This window comes from Cydia fagiglandana, chromosome 20, assembly GCF_963556715.1.
Source record: "Cydia fagiglandana chromosome 20, ilCydFagi1.1, whole genome shotgun sequence".
Classification (NCBI taxonomy): domain Eukaryota; kingdom Metazoa; phylum Arthropoda; class Insecta; order Lepidoptera; family Tortricidae; genus Cydia; species Cydia fagiglandana.
The window spans coordinates 7258034-7275143 of NC_085951.1; the positions used below are offsets into that span (position 1 = coordinate 7258034).

Below are 17110 nucleotides of genomic sequence, written 5' to 3' on the forward strand. Positions count from 1 at the left end.
CTAGAAAAAATTAGTTATTAAAAGGAAGTTTAAAAATGGTACCATACTTCACGATCGATATTGGTTTGTTGGATTCGAGCGATCCGAGGGTGTAAAAACAGTTTAAATTCATAGACAAAGTATCTTGACAGTCCAAAACTCATTCATATTCCGTAGCACGTGAATTCGAACGGTACACATTTGACATCTGTCAATTTCAGTAAACGTCAAGTTCTCCGACTCACATGTGGATTCGATGTGCGTCTTTCCGTAAGCATGGAAATAATACAAGTTTAATAAAATGGGTGAAGAAATGGAAGTGGATGCTGTAAAGCCTACTAAAGATGTGAAAGTTACTTCTTCAGTACTGGATGCATTTGATTTGCTCAAAGCTTCAGATAAAGATGCCAAGCTTAACGGTGGCGCTAAAATAATTTCACGACTACAACAAGGCGGCGAGGAGGTTAGTTTTGATCATTATCTTTAGGAATAAAATTAGAGAAACATAAAAAAATAAATTATATTCTTTTTAGGTTTAATATATAGTATAAATTGTTACGTATCCGCTGATATCATATTTATTTCTATCATACTTTTATTAAGAAAAGTTTAAGTTTAATATATTAGTAATTGAATGTAGTTTGTTAAAAAAAATTAAAATAGATATTATATTGAGGAATGCTATGACCTAACCCCCTGCCAAAATAGACATACCGTCCGGTGACAAGCAAAAGTCACTAACTAACACCATTGAAATTATTGGACAATAAACTGTGTTACATGTGTAATAATAAAGTGCATTGTTACTTTAATTTTTTGATAGTACTTAGTGACTTTTGCTTGTCACCCTTCATTACTATGTAATAACATTTGATTCTAGATTGACTTACTTTTTTTTTTTGGAATTTAAACATGTATCCAAAAGATTTCTTCATTGATTTTGATTACCTCTTGCTGAAGTACTCAAAGCTAAAGCAGTACATAAAATTATATTTGACAATATTCTTTCAGAATGGAAAGGAGCTTGGGTATGTTTTAAAAAGGCTAGTCAGAAGTTTGGGTGCCAATGTCCCGGAGATTCGAACAGGTTACTTCGCCACGTTAGTCACACTCTTGAAGAAGTTTCAAGTAACGGTTGCACAGCTGCTGGGGCTGATCAAGCAGGAGCTGCACCCCAATGGATCTTCTAAAAGTGTAAGTAATTAACCCGTGGAGCACCCTAATATCACATGTGTGATTAACTAACTAACTCCATGCTCTTGTGATACTGGAGCGCTCCACAGGTTAATAAAATGGCATTGTTATGAAGTAGTAGAATATCCTCTAGCCGCCCAGAGACCTATAAAAAGGTCTCCTGTTCCAGTCTAATTTGAACTTTGTGTTGACAAAATAAAACTACATTTTGCTTGGCAAGGTTTGACGTATGGGCGGCTAGAGGTTATGCAAACTTTTAGTAAAATATATAGGGTTCATATTTCACATGAAATAGTTGATTTCTGTATTATTTCTGAATTCTCTTTTCATAATGTGGTGCACAATAAAGAATAGTTACTTAGGGTGGTATTCCACCTGTCCAATGTCATTGCATCTCACTCTCTCATTAAGCAAAATGCGAGATGTGTATACATTGGACAAAGAAATTGGATAGGTGGAAAACATAAACCCCCCCTTACATAAACAAATAAAAACACAATAAATTGAAAACCTCCTTTTTAATTTTGGTTAAACTAATGTTGCCACAATGCAAAATTTTACTATCTACCCTGCATCTTAATTTTTGTCTGTAGTTTCTAGTTTTCAGTCAAATACATAATGGAATACTAATATCATGAGCTTTTATCTTTAAAATAAGAAAAAATATTAATCTGTTTCATCCCTCGTCAAACAAAAGATACCAAACCACGTGACTGAATTCATGCTGCTTATATTTAAATTGGCATGTTGTGGTCTCTTCAGGAAGTTGGTGATGTGGCACTCGGACAAATCCTAGTTTGCTGTGCCATTTTCCGCTCCGGCCACATGCTTAGTTGCTCAGAGGAGGAGCAGAAGGAGATTCTTCAGCTGTTCCTCAAAGCCAGCTCTAAGAAGTCATACCTGGGCACAGCAGCATACTTAATACTACTAGATTTCATTAATGGGGTATGTATATTTAAGTGTCTTTGAATAGCAAAATGCAAACCAGCAGTTATTGTATAAATAATTCACTTAAAGATTATGAGAGAAAAATTAAAGCCTTACAGTAATAGAAACTTCTAGACTTATGTGAACTGGGATATGGACTGTTTTAAGCTTCCAATAATAAGTCTCATGAAACTAACTGTGAATCAATCAAAACTATAATAAAAACTTCCATTTTGAAGTTGCCTTTTTGTACTCAACTGCTTTCAGAGAACATTATTATATTTAATGTATTACTTATATTTATGGCATGTTTGACCAGTTTAAAATCTACAATACCTTTTTTGTGTTGAGTTGTGCCAATGAAATGATTCTTCTGTTCTTAATCTGTTATACTATACATTGGAGTTGTAAATGTATTTTTAATGTAGAACTTTACTATGTTTTCATTTATAGTTGAACGAGGATCAGTTTTCAACAATAGTCTGGCCACACATTAAACAAGAATTCAAGAAAGAACTGAAGGAACACTCCCTGGACTCTCTGTACTTCCTCATGGTGGTCAGCGACAAGTTTCCGGAGAAGGTGAAGCTCCGGAAGCTGCTGGGCGCTACTGAAATACTGTGTGAAGACAACATACATGCTATTTGTGAAAAACTTATGGTAAGTTGATTTTTTAAGATTCTATCTCCACCATGGCAGGTGTGGCTCATTTCGTCGCGTCGCAAGTCGCAACAAGTAGCTACAAGTAAATACCAATTTTGGTGGCTAGCCATAGGCCGCGCGTGGCGCTTGCGCCACCTAGCGGTCATATCTGTCCTATTCGTAACAGACGCATTTTGTTAGAGAGTGAATCTTCTGTACCTAGTACTATTATTTATTCTGTGACCATGATGCGATTGCGTCACCCCTAATGTTTATCTGATTTAATGAACCATGTATATTGCCTTTTTTTTCTGAATATAATTGTTTAGTTTTGTTAGATCTACATAGGATACTTTTAGAGTAGTGTCTAACACAAATTCTTTTAAATTTCAGAGTGGCATAGACTACAACTCCCTAAGCCACCCAATATTCAAGGAAATAAGTATAAGAATTGCCCGATCACCCCATCTCGTTCTTTTCTGGACGTCAGGCATCGACAGCCAACTGGTCAAACACAACAGGAACAGAGAATTAGCAGCCGTTAATATGCTCACCACCATTCTCAACAACTTGAAAGATAATGTTGAAGTCATCCCAGAGTTGATCAGTAAGAACTTTTTCAAACTGTTTATGGACTGGTTCAAAGGCCTGCAAACTGCCAGCAAGATCAGGAACAAACGAGAAAATGAAGATGACCATAAAATTATGATCAAAAAAGAAAAAGAATTGCTCAATGCTCTAAACAAAGCCCTAAAATCTGAAAAAGTTGTCAGCAAAGTCCGAGTAGAAGTGCTAAAGAAATTGTTGTTTGACCCTGGTGAGTTGAATTTTACTGAAATCACAGGAACGAGTATTGTGAAATCCATCATAGCTGATCTGGATAAAGATGGTGTAAAAAAATTGGCAAAGAAGTTCAAAGGCATACTGTCAAATACGGACAAGTTTGTTAGAGGGGATGTTGAAAGGAACTGGTTTAACAATGAGAGGATGAGAGCTGCGGAGCTTATATCCTACCTCGTAAGCCATGACGCTGTTAAAGACGACACAGACTTTAAACTGACTCACATGAAGTTACTGATGTGCTTTGGTTTCTTCAAGATTAGCAGTGGAGACAATGGTACCGTCAGCAGTGATTTATCAAGTAAGTTCTCGTATTTTTATTGATAACAATCAATGCCTTAATATTTCTCTAGGACAGCCATTCTCAAAGTGTGTTCCGCGGAACCCTAGGGTTCCGCAAAGCCTCTGTTGGTTACTTGTAATAATAAGAAAAAAACCAACTCTTCTATAGGTATATCTGCTCCACAGTGATGAACGAAAATTTTAAATTTGAGGTTCCGTCAAATATTTCGCTTGCCGAAAGGGTTCCGTCATCAAAAAAGTTTGAGAACCGCTGCTCTAGGATACAGTGTCGCCAGAAATTGCTATGCATAAAAACTACTTAAAGTAGCCTGCATAAATTACTAATTGACTTTTGCGTTTTAAGAATATCTTTGTAAGTTTTTGGGGCCCTTGGCCTTGTTTTGCAGAGTAACCTCAGCAGGTCTTACCAGTTCATGTCTAGAGTCAGACCAAGAAAAGTCTGCAGCGGATTGGATAGCCCACGCAGTGGAAGTGTTATTATAAACTTCAAATTTCTGAAATTATGACGTATAAATAACATTTGCACTGCGTAGGCTATCAAATCCGCTGCAGACTTTTCTTGGTCCGACATATCAGTTGTGTTAATTGTTGTATTATCCTCCACAGCCTGCACCAAGTCCTGCTTCTACCGCTGCTTCACGTCCCGGTTCACAAACGTGGACAGCCTGGTGGAGGTCCTATCCTCGCTCACAGACTTCATCAATGGCATCCTGCAGAAGGAACAAGTTCGGACCAAACTCGAGAAACAATTCCCCAAAGAGAATATGGAGTGTTGGGAACTGCTCACTGAAGTTACGGGGAAGATACAAGAGAATGAACCTAAATCTAAAATTGATAAGGTGTTCCTTGTACTATTGTACCAACTGGGTCTGTTCTTATTCTCTGAACCGGACCATGTGAAAATGGCTAGGAGTTCCATTAAAGAATTAAAAAGCTGCTACGACCATTACAGGAAAGGGCAAAAGAAAAACGCAAAGAAAATAAAGGAGGGCAGTTTAGCTGAAGAGGACCCAGAATGGATAGAGGTCTTAATAGAAGTTCTACTATCTATTCTATCCACCGAGTCGAGTGTCCTTAGATCTGTGGTCCAATGTGTGTTTAGACTGCTTTGGGAATACATAACACCTACATCAGTCGGCCAGATTCTCTCTGTATTGGACCCTGACAGTGAAAATAATCCATTAACAGAAGACAGCGAGTCTGAAGACGGTGATGACGACAAAAGTGAATCTGAGGAGGATAATGATGATGATGAGAAAGATAATGACGACGGGGAAGAGAACAGTGACAGTGAGGAGGAGGACGACAAAGTGACGGTTCCTGACCAGCTGAGGATCGCCGTGCAGAAAGCTCTCGGTGCCGCCGCAGACTCAGATGTCGAGAGTGTGGACGCCGATATGATCGATGAAGAAGAGGGCAACAAACTCGACGAGGCCCTCGCCGACGCCTTCAGGCAGTTCAACCAGGGCAAAGGCAAGAAGACCAAAAAAGACCGCAAGGACAAAAAAGCCCTGTCCGATTTTAGAATAAGAGCTCTAGATTTGATCGACATTTACTTAGAAAAGGAGTTGTCTATGGACATCTGCTTGGGAATGATCGCGCCGCTCACGCGCTGTCTGGAGTTCTGCATCCAGGACACTCAGTTCAGCGAGTTAGAGAACAGAGTACGAAAAACAATAAAAACGTTAACAAAAATCCGGAAATTTTCATCCACAGACGGTATCACTATAAACATTTTATGTGACAATTTAAAGTCTATAATTGACAAAGGATCCAGGTCGCATTTCATGTTCCAAGCTGTAGGCGACATTGTAACACAATTCGCTACATTTATTATACACTGCTCTTTAAAAATCGATGGTAATGCCAACGCGAAGAAGTCACCTAAAAAGCAAAAGCATTCCAAATCGCCACTTGTTACAATTTTTTCAGAAGCACTACAAAGTTACTTCCAAAATCGAAACTGTCTTTTGCCGATAATTTTCTTCCATAGCGTTCTGCAAACCGAATGGAACGGGAACTACGAACTGGTGCCCGTTATAGTAGACAACGTATTTAACAACAACGTCAGGCAATTTAGACGAAACGAAGGTCTCGAGCTAATGACAGGTTTCTACCGGTCCCTAAAACGATCCAAGCCATCAGGCCAAGCATTAAACAAACTGAACGATTTGGAAGCAGACTTCCAAAACAAATTAATGGGTACCTTAAAAAGTGATAGTGGGTTCGAAGCTAAGAAGAACTTCTTCAACATACTTAAGAAATTGATAAATATCATGAGATTGTTCCATGAAAGCTGCCATATTCCTTCAAACATAAACTTCAAAACACTATTGGATTTAGTAGGAACTTTTAAAGGTACAGCAAAATGTAAGAGTATAGGTCAGGCTCAAGAGCCCAAACAGAACCAACAGAGCAAGAAGCAGAATACTAAGAAGAAAAAGCGAAAGTTTGAGAAAATGAATGGTCATGCGGAGCCAGCAGGAAAGAAGATGAAAAAGAGCTCTGAAAGTGAATAAGTGTTAACTTTAGTTACAATTTATATTTTTTTCGAATACAATTTTAATAAATCGACATAAGTGCTTATTTCATGCGTACATATTGTCCCCTTCATAGATGTTCTTTATCCAGATTTTTTTATACTTAGGTTTAGGTATAAATTTAATAAGCTGACGAGGTTGCTCAAAGATGAACCATCAGAAATCACAGAAAAATCAGGATTTTGAAAGGTCCTCGACGCTCATGTTACATGGAAAATCATGACTGCTTCCTATAGGAGAAAGAGTGAGGGAAGGCCTAAATGAATAAAGAATATCTCTTTCTAACAAATTTCGTCGATAAAATAGAAATCAATTTTATAAAATGTGGGCCTAAAATTCTTTTAGAAAGTTTTAATGAGTTGCTTTACTTACTATAATTTGAAACAATGCCAATGCACATTGTATTCGACAAAATATGAAAATGAAAATTTTTGTCGCTATGTTGGTGTACATGCCAAACCTTTTTATTTGTTCTAATATCAGATAAATAATTTAAATAAAATAACTAAATATGATGTATAGTTTATCATGTATATTTTACGTTAGTAATATTTTAAGTTGTGAAATACAAAAGAATCTAAATATTTTTATATTCTACTCGCATTCTCAATATTGCGAAACACTTCAATTCAATACTACAATTAATACAATGGCAACATTTGCATCAATTTCACCGGAAACAAGCAACTCATATGTTTCACAACCTGCCCAAAACTCAGCCAGCCATCTTTTGTGAAAAATCATTTTATTTCGTGTCGTCTGGGTAAATTTCGCAATTGTAATTAATGTCAGAGCCACAGTCTTCGCTTTTGTTAAAAAAGCAGCTAGCAGGTATGTCTTTTAAATATTTGAAGAGGCTATTTTTTGCAAGCACACTAGCGTGAGCGTCAGACGACATATTCGTACATTCATTGACCTCCGTGGGTCGAATTTTGAGAATCGTCGTGGGATAAATCACCACAATGTGAACGTATGTAATTACGGCATCGTATTGGTGATTATTTCCCCGAAATATTTTTAATGAAACTCAATATCACGTTAAAAATCAATATCCGTAGTAATGAGTGACGTTCAGTGCCAGTATGAGTAACGTTTTCACTGTTTTTATATTTAGTCCTCGTTCACTGACGATCTCACCTCTTCTCTTATCGCACGCGCAGTTAACAAGACAAAGGATTTGCATTAATAGTCTAGTCAATATAGATAAAGTAATTACGAAAATGCACTAATCATTCCATTGACTGTTTTCAGAACTGAACAAAAATCCGGTAGAAGGTTTTTCTGCTGGATTGATAGACGACAATGACATATACAGATGGGAAGTCCTTATCATCGGTCCACCGGACACCTTATAGTGAGTAACATGTATTGTATTCAATCAGTTAACTTTCTGTAACTCCTTAACACCAGCTAAAATTAAAAGCTATTGTCTTGAGAAGTTAATTCGCATATTTTTGGTGAAATATCCCTTAAATGGGCTTATTAATGATCATATTAGTCTGCTACATAGTATTGATTTACTTTACTGTTGTTTTCAGTGAGGGTGGTTTCTTCAAGGCACACTTACATTTTCCAAAGGAATATCCTCTGAGGCCACCACGGATGAAATTTGTTACTGAAATATGGCATCCAAATAGTAAGTACATGCATTTCTTCTCCGGTTTCTCGATTTATAATTGGGGTTTTGCCATGATTATGCAGCCAAATAATAACCCTTTGTATGGAAAACTCTTGCAGCAGGATTCAATTGAAATTTATGTAATTGGCAGAAAATTAAAAATGCAACAAATCATAAAGTGACTGCCGCATGAACGGATAACTATGAATAATTGTTACTAATCTAATAAAATAAGGAATACTCTTTTAATCTCAGGCATCTTAACCTCCCATCGTCACAATATTACATCACAAAATTCCAAATCTTCTGGGATGCGAGTCAGGTTTAAAATCAATTTCTTGGCAAGAGGCATGTGGATGAAAGGATTATATTAAATAAATAGTATTGAGGGTCCTAAACGGGGGTAAAAATTAGTTTTACCATGACAGTATTATACATGTGTTTCTAAGTAACTGCTCCCATTAATACCTTTCGTACACACCTTTCAACCAAGGAATTCAATGTGAGGATTTTGTTATTGCATTCTCAGAATAATATTTTCTGTGGAATTTGGATACAATAACGGTTATTTTAGCTATTCGCAATGTAGGTAATTACGTAGGCATTTTGATGAGATAATATCTTACTTGTGTCTTGTAATATACCTACAAAATCCCTGACCTGCCATAGTTATCAGACTAATCATTGTCATCTTCCTTGCATGTCCATCAGTGTTTGCTACCACAGGTCATAGGAGCCTGGGATCCGCTTGGCAACTAGTTATCAGACTATTTCTGGTTTATTTTACCTATTTTGTAACAAATTGGACATACCAAGTTAGTAAAAAAACTTATTAGTTATTAATGGTTTTCCAGTAATAATAGATTACTTATTTAATTTCAGTTGAAAAAAATGGTGATGTTTGCATATCAATACTGCACGAGCCAGGCGATGACAAATGGGGTTATGAGAAAGCGTCAGAGCGGTGGCTACCAGTACACACAGTGGAGACTATACTTATCAGCGTCATCTCAATGCTGGCTGACCCCAATGACGAGAGCCCTGCTAATGTAGATGCTGCGGTATGTAAAAACTTTATATAAAATTTATATAGAATTAGTTAGGACAGAATCTATCACAAACCCGAAACTAGGCAACATCATAAGCTATGTGGGTTGCATGATGCAGACTGCCGCCAGCCAACTTTCGACCATCTCATATGTCATGGATAAATAGTATATTATATAATATATATAAATAATAATAGTATATAAAGATAATAGTAGATTTGCAAACTTTTTCATTAGGCTAGTGGTTAGAAAATGTTTGAAGAGAATCATCACATCGTCAGTTTAAGAGTCATAAAACTTGAGTGGTCTAAGCCCTAAGTGGATTAATATTTTGGGTGACTTGGAGAGGCGCTATTGCAAATCCAATTAACTGCGAGCATTAAGCATAAATTTAACATATTATTAATTTATTTTCATAGTTACACAGCTTGTGGTTCAGCCAGACAATCTTTTTAGTTGCTGTTGGTGAATACTTTATTGACATTTGTAGCTATAACATACAATACAGAAAACTGCGTGCGTATGTATGCATATGTTATCTTATATTACCCAATTTTTTAATAATTATTCATTTCAAAAGTTAATTAAGCCCTGCCTTTTTAAATGTCGAAAAAAAAAATGTTAAGCAGTGATGAGTGATAAATAATTATATTATTATAACCCTTTTTTTTTAATAATGATGATCTCAAGTCATTGTAGATTAATTCTTAATTAGTTAGCCAGTTAATTTGGTTAATTCTAATTAGCTATCTCCACACTAGCCAGTTAATTTGGTTAATTCTAATTAGCTATCTCCACACTCGTGTACTATCTGCGATATGTTATTCACAATTATCTCAAGACTCATTTTAAGTCACTCAAAACACAGGCTTTGCATTCACAATTGCCTGAATTGTTTCGGATTTGTCTTATTTACTGTATCAAATGTTTTATATCCACAGAAAGAATGGCGAGAGCGATATTCGGATTTCAAAAAGAAAGTTGCCAGATGTGTTAGGAAAAGTCAAGAAGATTGCTTTTAGGAAAGGACGGGCAGTAGTAGTTGGCATACTGTATGTTGGAAAAGGGCCCTATGACACTACAGTACCGCCATGAGACAGCCACCCACACACCCGCAGGCGCCATGCCGACACGACACGCCGACACACAACCCATACAACACAAGTAGAACCGCGCTCATTCTGCTTCTCTTTACAGAAAGAATGGAGAGAATCATATTCGGAGTTTAAAAGAAAAGTAGCACAGTGTGTAAGAAAGAGTCAAGAGGATTGTTCCTAAAGAAACAGTGCCCTTTTTCATTGATTTAGTTGGATAGAGTGAGTGTTTGGTGACGCACTAGGACAATGTGGGCTCGTGCCGCCCCAGCCCCCACACCCGGGCCAGAGACAATATTGAAATTGATTTAAAATAAATACTTATTGTAATTAAATGGTATTGTAATTACGGTAAAGTTGCCACATCAAATAATAAATTTAAATAGAATTTGAAGTCTTTTTCATCTTTTTTAAGACATGTTAGCTAGCTATTATTATTATAATAAAATGTGTATTGTAATTTTTGATAGAAAAAACAAATCTGCATTTTGTTCTTTTACTTCCATATACTTTGTTGATCTCTGTATAGTAGAAACCAAATGTGAAGTGATTTAACAAGATTTATTTATTGTGTTGTACTACATCTCACATACAATCATAACCGACTGTAACAAAACTTGTAGCATTTTATCAAAACTGAAATATTAAAAAAAATGCAAAAGCTACTTTCGATATTTCAATTTAACTATCCATTATACTTAGTCCAGCCAGCAAATGAATTTAGGAAATTTGATATACCTAGCTAAAGCTTCTGTTAGTGGTAAATTTAACACCTATTTATATTTTTTTCTATACTGTAAAATTACCAAATGTATTGATTCTGCTCTGTCTAATTGTATATACATGAACATAAATTGTTATATCACTTATATCCAACGGAAAACTTAATACTGGGATATAATCGTACGTACATACAAAGCTGCCTATAAAAATGTTCAAGTAATAAATTGTCATTGTATATTACGGGTACTATCAGCCGCAAAAGTGTATGGCGACTTTATCAATGAATTCATAATTCCTTTTCGTAGCTCACTGTACAAATTAGTAGTAATTGCATTTGGGAATTTTTCAGTCGATACCTACACGCTCGAAGGACCTGAATAAAATGAAATCAGGGGCCGTGTGGCATAATAAAAATAAACTGCAACTAATATTACAAGCGGAACTCCTTTTCTAATAAGTGAAATTAGAAAAAGAGTTCCGCTTGTAATATTAGTTGTAGTTTATGCAACAAGGCCCTGGTTCAGTTTGGTCACATCAAAACAGGGACCGAATACCGGTATATTTTTCATACAAATTAACCGGTATTCAATTTCGGTATCTTGGTTGTTTATGTATATTTTTGCATTTAATTTAGCTAATCTGATCAATCATAATTCTTACCTAAATACTTAATATCAAAGAAATAATTTGAAAACTATGAGATATTTAGATTTTTAGTTACACCGGTAACGGTCCCTGCTTCAAACCGAATAAATCTTACCAAGTCATCTAAAATGCGTGTGTAGTAATAAGTTGAATAGTACTACTGATTTCTACCGATTGCATATGTTCCTGAAGTCCACCAAGGCTATTTATGCAAGGAATTTCTCTGAGGCGCAGTTTCTCGATAGGATTAGTTATACATGGTGTGTACGTCTCCGAGAAAATCTTTGTGTAATTGGTCTAAGCTTTGATTTTGGTGTCTACTCTAAGGTGGAACATAGCAATCTTGCATACCGCTTGGAACGTGTGTACAATATTTTTACCTGTGTATGTATATTTTTTACTATAAAATATTAATGCAGTAAATATGCGATATTTCATTTTTACACCACCTATACATAATTATTTATTTAAACCCCAGGGTAAATAAAACTTGTGAAATAAAAAAAATAGAACAAAAGCAATCGTAACAAAGCATTACACTTGCAGAACAGAAGAGTTAGCGAGGGTTCAAGGCATGGTTTGGGTTATTCCCACTAGTTACCACTAAGTTTTTACCAGTGGTAACTACTGGGAATTTTTTTCCCACCTTTTACCACTGGTAACTACTGGGAATAAAAATTCCCAGTAGTTACCACCAACTCGGGTTAGTGGTAACTACTGGGAATTTTTATTCCCAGTAGTTACCACCAAAACTTTGTTAGTGTTAAATACTAATAAAAACAGTAGGTATGAATAGTATAAATAGAGTTATTTTGAATTACCTAATAAAATCACTTGAAAAATCATCTAAATGGATTATTAAAATTATCCTTTAGTACATATATCATAGTTTTTGTACTAGTACCGGTTAAACTGTTTCAATATTTTTGGTCACTTTTAAGGGAGTTTACTAAAACACTAATCGACTTATAATTATATATTAAATAACTCTATTTATTTATACTACACGATTTATAGTGTTTTTATTAGTATTTAACTCTAACAAAATTTTGGTGGTAACTACTGGGAATAAAAATTCCCAGTAGTTACCACTAAACCGAGTTGGTGGTAACTACTGGGAATTTATATTCCCAGTAGTTACCAGTGGTAAAAGGTGGGAATTTATATTCCCAGTAGTTACCAGTGGTAAAAGGTGGGAAAAAAATTCCCAGTAGTTACCACTGGTAACAACTTGGTGGTAACTAGTGGGAATAACCCCATGGTTTTGACAACCCGAGTTAAGTACTTACCAAATAATTCTTGTGAAAAAATATGCGCGGAGGATAGATATTCGGTCCTTAAAAGGGTCTTAATAGGGTTGGCAACGCGCATGTGATACCCCTGAAATTGCTAGTGTCCACTGCTAGACACCAGTGGCCCATTTTATAAAGCTACAAGTTACAATTTACAAGCGGAAGTCTCTTTCTAACCCTATGTGTTAGAACGTGACTTCCGCTTCTAAATTGTAACTTGTAGCTTTATAAAATAGGCCACAGGCAGGTCGTACAGTCAACGGTAAAAATATGGGTGTACAAATCATTTCAAAAATATGTCCCATAACTCTTATGTCAGTGAATTAAGAACTATGGGACATATTTTTGAGTAAGTTGTCTACACCCATATTTTTACCGTTGACTGTACGTCGATAGCTACCAACGTGGTATAATAATAATACAATTTAAATAGAGATAATTTAATATGGGTTTACAATAACTTAAACAAATAACAGATAAATCACAGTCACGACTCAGGATCCGAGTCCTCAGCCAATACGGTGCCTTGTAAAGAAGTAATATCTATAGTTTGTTCAAAACACCTTTTGAACACTTTCCGCACAAATGCTACTGCTGTAGGCGAGGGTGGAATAACATCACAGTCCATATTATCTACCTGGTTGTTATTTATTATACTGTTTTCTTTGGCTGCATTCAATTCTGCATGCTCTTCAGGAATGTCAATAAAATTGAAAAGATGCGAGTCTTCCTCTAAACATTTGGATATGTCAGTATTAGATTTAGTTAAATTTGGTTTCTTTCGAGCTGATCCGTGACTTGTGTTCACGTCTTTTCTTTTGGTTCTCTCTGTGCGTGTGGTGTTCTGAGTAGTAGTTTGAGAGCCACTGTCAGCCTTGGAGGTGGCAAGAACGAAATGCGCCTCAAATGTAGCGCCATTATGGACAATGAACACAACTGGTCGGCCAGTAGTTTCAAAATGTATTTGGATTGGCAAATTTAAAGCTTCAGCAAAGGCTAGCAATGCTTTAAATTCTTTTAAAGTAAATGTGATCATTGTGTCTGCTCCTATGGTGTAACTATCGAATTCTGCAGGTTTTAACATAACTTGTGTCCGAATCACTTTGGTAAGGTCTCCAACAGTGTCTATATAGTTACGGAGAAGCATATTCTGTGGAGTTACTTCTAGAGTTACTTGGTCATCTGAATTTTGGAAATTACTTAATGCTTCAGAGAGTATTTTCTGCGGAGATGTTATTCTGAAATGTTACAAGGTTAATATGAGTAAGAGACTAGAACAAAACATAAACATGTATGGACCAAAACATCTAGTTTTAAGGAAGGTTTCTTCATCAACTTCTTTTTTATGCTGTTACTTCTGTCATTCACAAACCTATTAAAAACATCTCTAATTTGGTACATGGTGGGAAGAAGTTTAGAACTCAAGATATAAAATCAAAGAAATTTGAACTTAACATAGAAATACATAAGGTTCCAATTTATTCCATATTCCAGCCAGTCATCAACTCTTCCCGCCATACGTAATTATCCAAAATGTAATCATTTAAATTACATTACATATCAATCTATGGATTTGGCAGAAAAAATTGAAGAAATTTGAACCTTATGTCATTTCACTTTAAGTTGAAATTCCTTCAGTAAAATATCTCGAGTTATCAACTTCTTCCCGCCGTGTACAGATTTGTTCCTTGAAATTTAGGGTTGCTTGCAACAAAGCATCTGGCAACACTCAAATGTTTGCTGATTATTTGTGTGGTTGTTACCTGTTTGGAACTAAATCCTTAGTGTACACTGCTTGCATTGCCTTACAGTCTAATATTGAGACGAAATGGGTCTTGACAATCCCATGCTTGCATCTCAGCTGAAAAATCAGCTTACACGACTCCGGGTCCAGTTTAATCTCTAAGTTCTCTACTTGCTTGTCCATATGAGTTGGGGATTTAAACGTGTGTAAGGCAGATTTCATTGAGATTTTACACTTCAGTCCCTCATTATCTTCAGTAGAGTAGTAATTGTAGTTAAAATACGAAAAGAAGTTTTTGTTGAACTTCACAACAGCGTACGCAGATTCAGCTGCGTTTAGTGTCCTTAGCATCACACAGTCCGCAAGTGATTCAAGGTAGAGTTCGTCTCCAAATCTTGCTAAAGCATGAACAGTCCTCCCTAAAACTAAATACAAATTTCACTTTAGAATGAAATGAGAATTTTTAACGATTTTGGTAGACTTTTAATACAAATTACTGACCTTTTACATTTGGCCCTGGTACGTGACATTTCATCGTGTTTTTTGTTGTCTATTTACATTCATAAATTGAAAAATATTCGCGAAATTATAATATTCCGCGGTAAACAGTGGTAAATTTTTTTGACAGTTCCATTTTTTTTAAAGTAAGTTTAACTAAGAATATTTAAGTCAATGACAAAACCGTTGATCATTGTTATGTTATGACTTTACCATCGTCATAAACGTCTCAGGAAACGCGTCTGTCATGGGCAAAAGCACTACCGCGAAATTCAAAATTCGTTATCTGCCTCTCTATTGCTCGAATAGACAAGAGTTTCGATTATCGATTTTCGCGGTATGATCACTTGCGCATCCACATGCTAACAATTAGTTTAAGGTATTCATTGAGAAACCCACGTAGTGTATTGTTTATAAAACGTTGACCAGTATAGTATCGCTACTCAAATGACTGTCTTTAACACATTGCAAAACGTGTTTACTGTTTACATTAGTATTTAGCACTATATGTACCAGCGTATAGTAACAAAAACTGCATTGTCATCATGAGAGTGGAATATTACGTCCGCTGCTAGACAAATGAAGCCCTCAAAGATTTTCACAAAATTACGACACAACAACCGGTTTTACTTTGTATTCATCCAAACTATAGTCTGTCAAACAACTTTATCAGTAGAAAAAGGCGCGAAATTCAAATTTTCTACGGGGCGATAACCCTTCACGCCGCTTTTTTCTACTGACGGAAATGGCTATGACAGACTATAAGTACCTATATATATGTATTGTCAGGCAAATAAACCAAATATCTCGCAATACAAAATTTATTCATATTCATTGATTCTTAATAAAATATGCTTTAAACGCAGGGTCATCTTTTAGGAACTCGAAGTTCTCAATGGTGGTGTTTGAGAGATGCCAGGCTGCCAGCAGGTGGCAGGCGCCCGGCGGGTCGGCGTCGCAGTACTCGCGGGGTACTCGCGCCGCGGCGCCGGGGTAGTACACGTACTCGGAGAGTACCCGGACTCCGCATTCTACGACGTTCTCTTCCAAGCTTCGCACTACACCTGTAAATTTATAATACCTCAGGTACGTACAATAAGTGGGTCGCTAGTCGCTACCTAAACTTATAGGGGCTAAATTTGCAATTGTTTATTTTTACCACAGAATAAATAATAGTACTACCGTACAGAAAGGAAACTTCCTACAAAAACGAAGTTTGACAGCGGTTCAGGGTCGAATCATGCTGTCCCTTTCTAATATACGGCACTATCCCTTTCGGCTATTTAGGGTTGTCAAAAATCAAGTGATTATCTTATCTGTGGTCGTGCACGCAAAAGGAAGTCAAGTGGTGCCAACCCTAATAATTGCTCGGAGCAATGCTGGGTCGAGCGGAGCCGAGTTTGACCGAAGTCAGGAGTTTCGCACCCCTGTTTTTACGTTAAAAATACTAAAAACGTGTGTTGGGGCAAGAACGGGTGGGCTGAAGAGTGAATAATTAATAAGTATCTATAAAAACTACAGTGTTAAGGCTACCGTTCCACTGAGGTGGAGATATGAGGACACGTGCGGGAATCAACTAATAATAAACCAGCTGGTTGTAATCCAGCTGACCGGAGAAAAGATGTGGATTACAACCAAAGCAAGTCTCCTCTCATCTTCGCTCTTCTACCTCAGTGAAAAGGCAGCCTTTATGGTAACATTCCTCTTCTAACCGCAGCTGCATTACTGTCAATTTTACTATGGAAATTGACAATGACAGCGACGCGTTCAGTACCGTTAGTGCAGCTGCGGTTAGAAATGGAATGTTACCAATACTCACGTTTGATAGTACCTATCAGTAGACGTATTTGAGTCATTTTATGTAAAGTTTTCCCCTGCATGCTATTTTTTGTTTATTTTGTGAAATTTTATGTTATTCCTACTCAAAATCACGAGCTCTTCCTATCCTAATAGGAGAAAAAAGTGCCCCAAGGTTTTTATGTCCATTCCGTTATAGGTCAAGAAATGAATGCTCAAAAAACG

At 36.4% G+C, this 17110-nt stretch overlaps 4 protein-coding genes across 8 annotated transcripts in view; 2 read left to right on the forward strand and 2 right to left on the reverse strand.

Annotated features, from left to right (window-relative positions):
• Positions 1 to 17110, reverse strand: part of LOC134674549 (uncharacterized) — a 420725-nt gene that overhangs the window by 297153 nt on the left and 106462 nt on the right. For all 4 annotated transcript variants that reach the window (XM_063532658.1, XM_063532660.1, XM_063532659.1 and 1 more), the window contains one exon: positions 15905 to 16152. In XM_063532658.1, coding sequence (XP_063388728.1) covers positions 15920 to 16152 — 233 coding nt within the window. In that variant the 3' untranslated portion in view covers positions 15905 to 15919. The remainder of the gene's footprint in view (positions 1 to 15904; positions 16153 to 17110) is intronic.
• LOC134674511 (myb-binding protein 1A-like protein) lies at positions 66 to 6464 on the forward strand. Its single transcript, XM_063532604.1, has 6 exons — positions 66 to 442; positions 991 to 1173; positions 1936 to 2118; positions 2554 to 2760; positions 3136 to 3883; positions 4492 to 6464. The coding sequence occupies exons 1-6, from the start codon at positions 281 to 283 to the stop codon at positions 6402 to 6404; spliced, it is 3396 nt and encodes a 1131-aa protein (XP_063388674.1). The 5' UTR covers positions 66 to 280; the 3' UTR covers positions 6405 to 6464.
• On the forward strand, positions 7101 to 10851 carry LOC134674662 (ubiquitin-conjugating enzyme E2 G1). Of its 2 annotated transcripts, none has more exons than XM_063532784.1 (5): positions 7101 to 7256; positions 7677 to 7779; positions 7964 to 8061; positions 8926 to 9104; positions 10290 to 10851. In XM_063532784.1, exons 1-5 carry the CDS (start codon positions 7211 to 7213, stop codon positions 10368 to 10370), a joined length of 507 nt encoding a protein of 168 aa, XP_063388854.1. In that variant the 5' UTR covers positions 7101 to 7210; the 3' UTR covers positions 10371 to 10851. The 2 variants fall into 2 exon arrangements, with proteins under 2 accessions (XP_063388854.1, XP_063388853.1); XM_063532783.1 differs by having other exon boundaries at positions 7102 to 7256; positions 10034 to 10851.
• LOC134674418 (cell cycle checkpoint control protein RAD9A) lies at positions 13271 to 15227 on the reverse strand. Its single transcript, XM_063532482.1, has 3 exons — positions 15092 to 15227; positions 14610 to 15015; positions 13271 to 14084 (listed from the first exon to the last, which is right to left on the reverse strand). Exons 1-3 carry the CDS (start codon positions 15123 to 15125, stop codon positions 13334 to 13336), a joined length of 1191 nt encoding a protein of 396 aa, XP_063388552.1. The 5' UTR covers positions 15126 to 15227; the 3' UTR covers positions 13271 to 13333.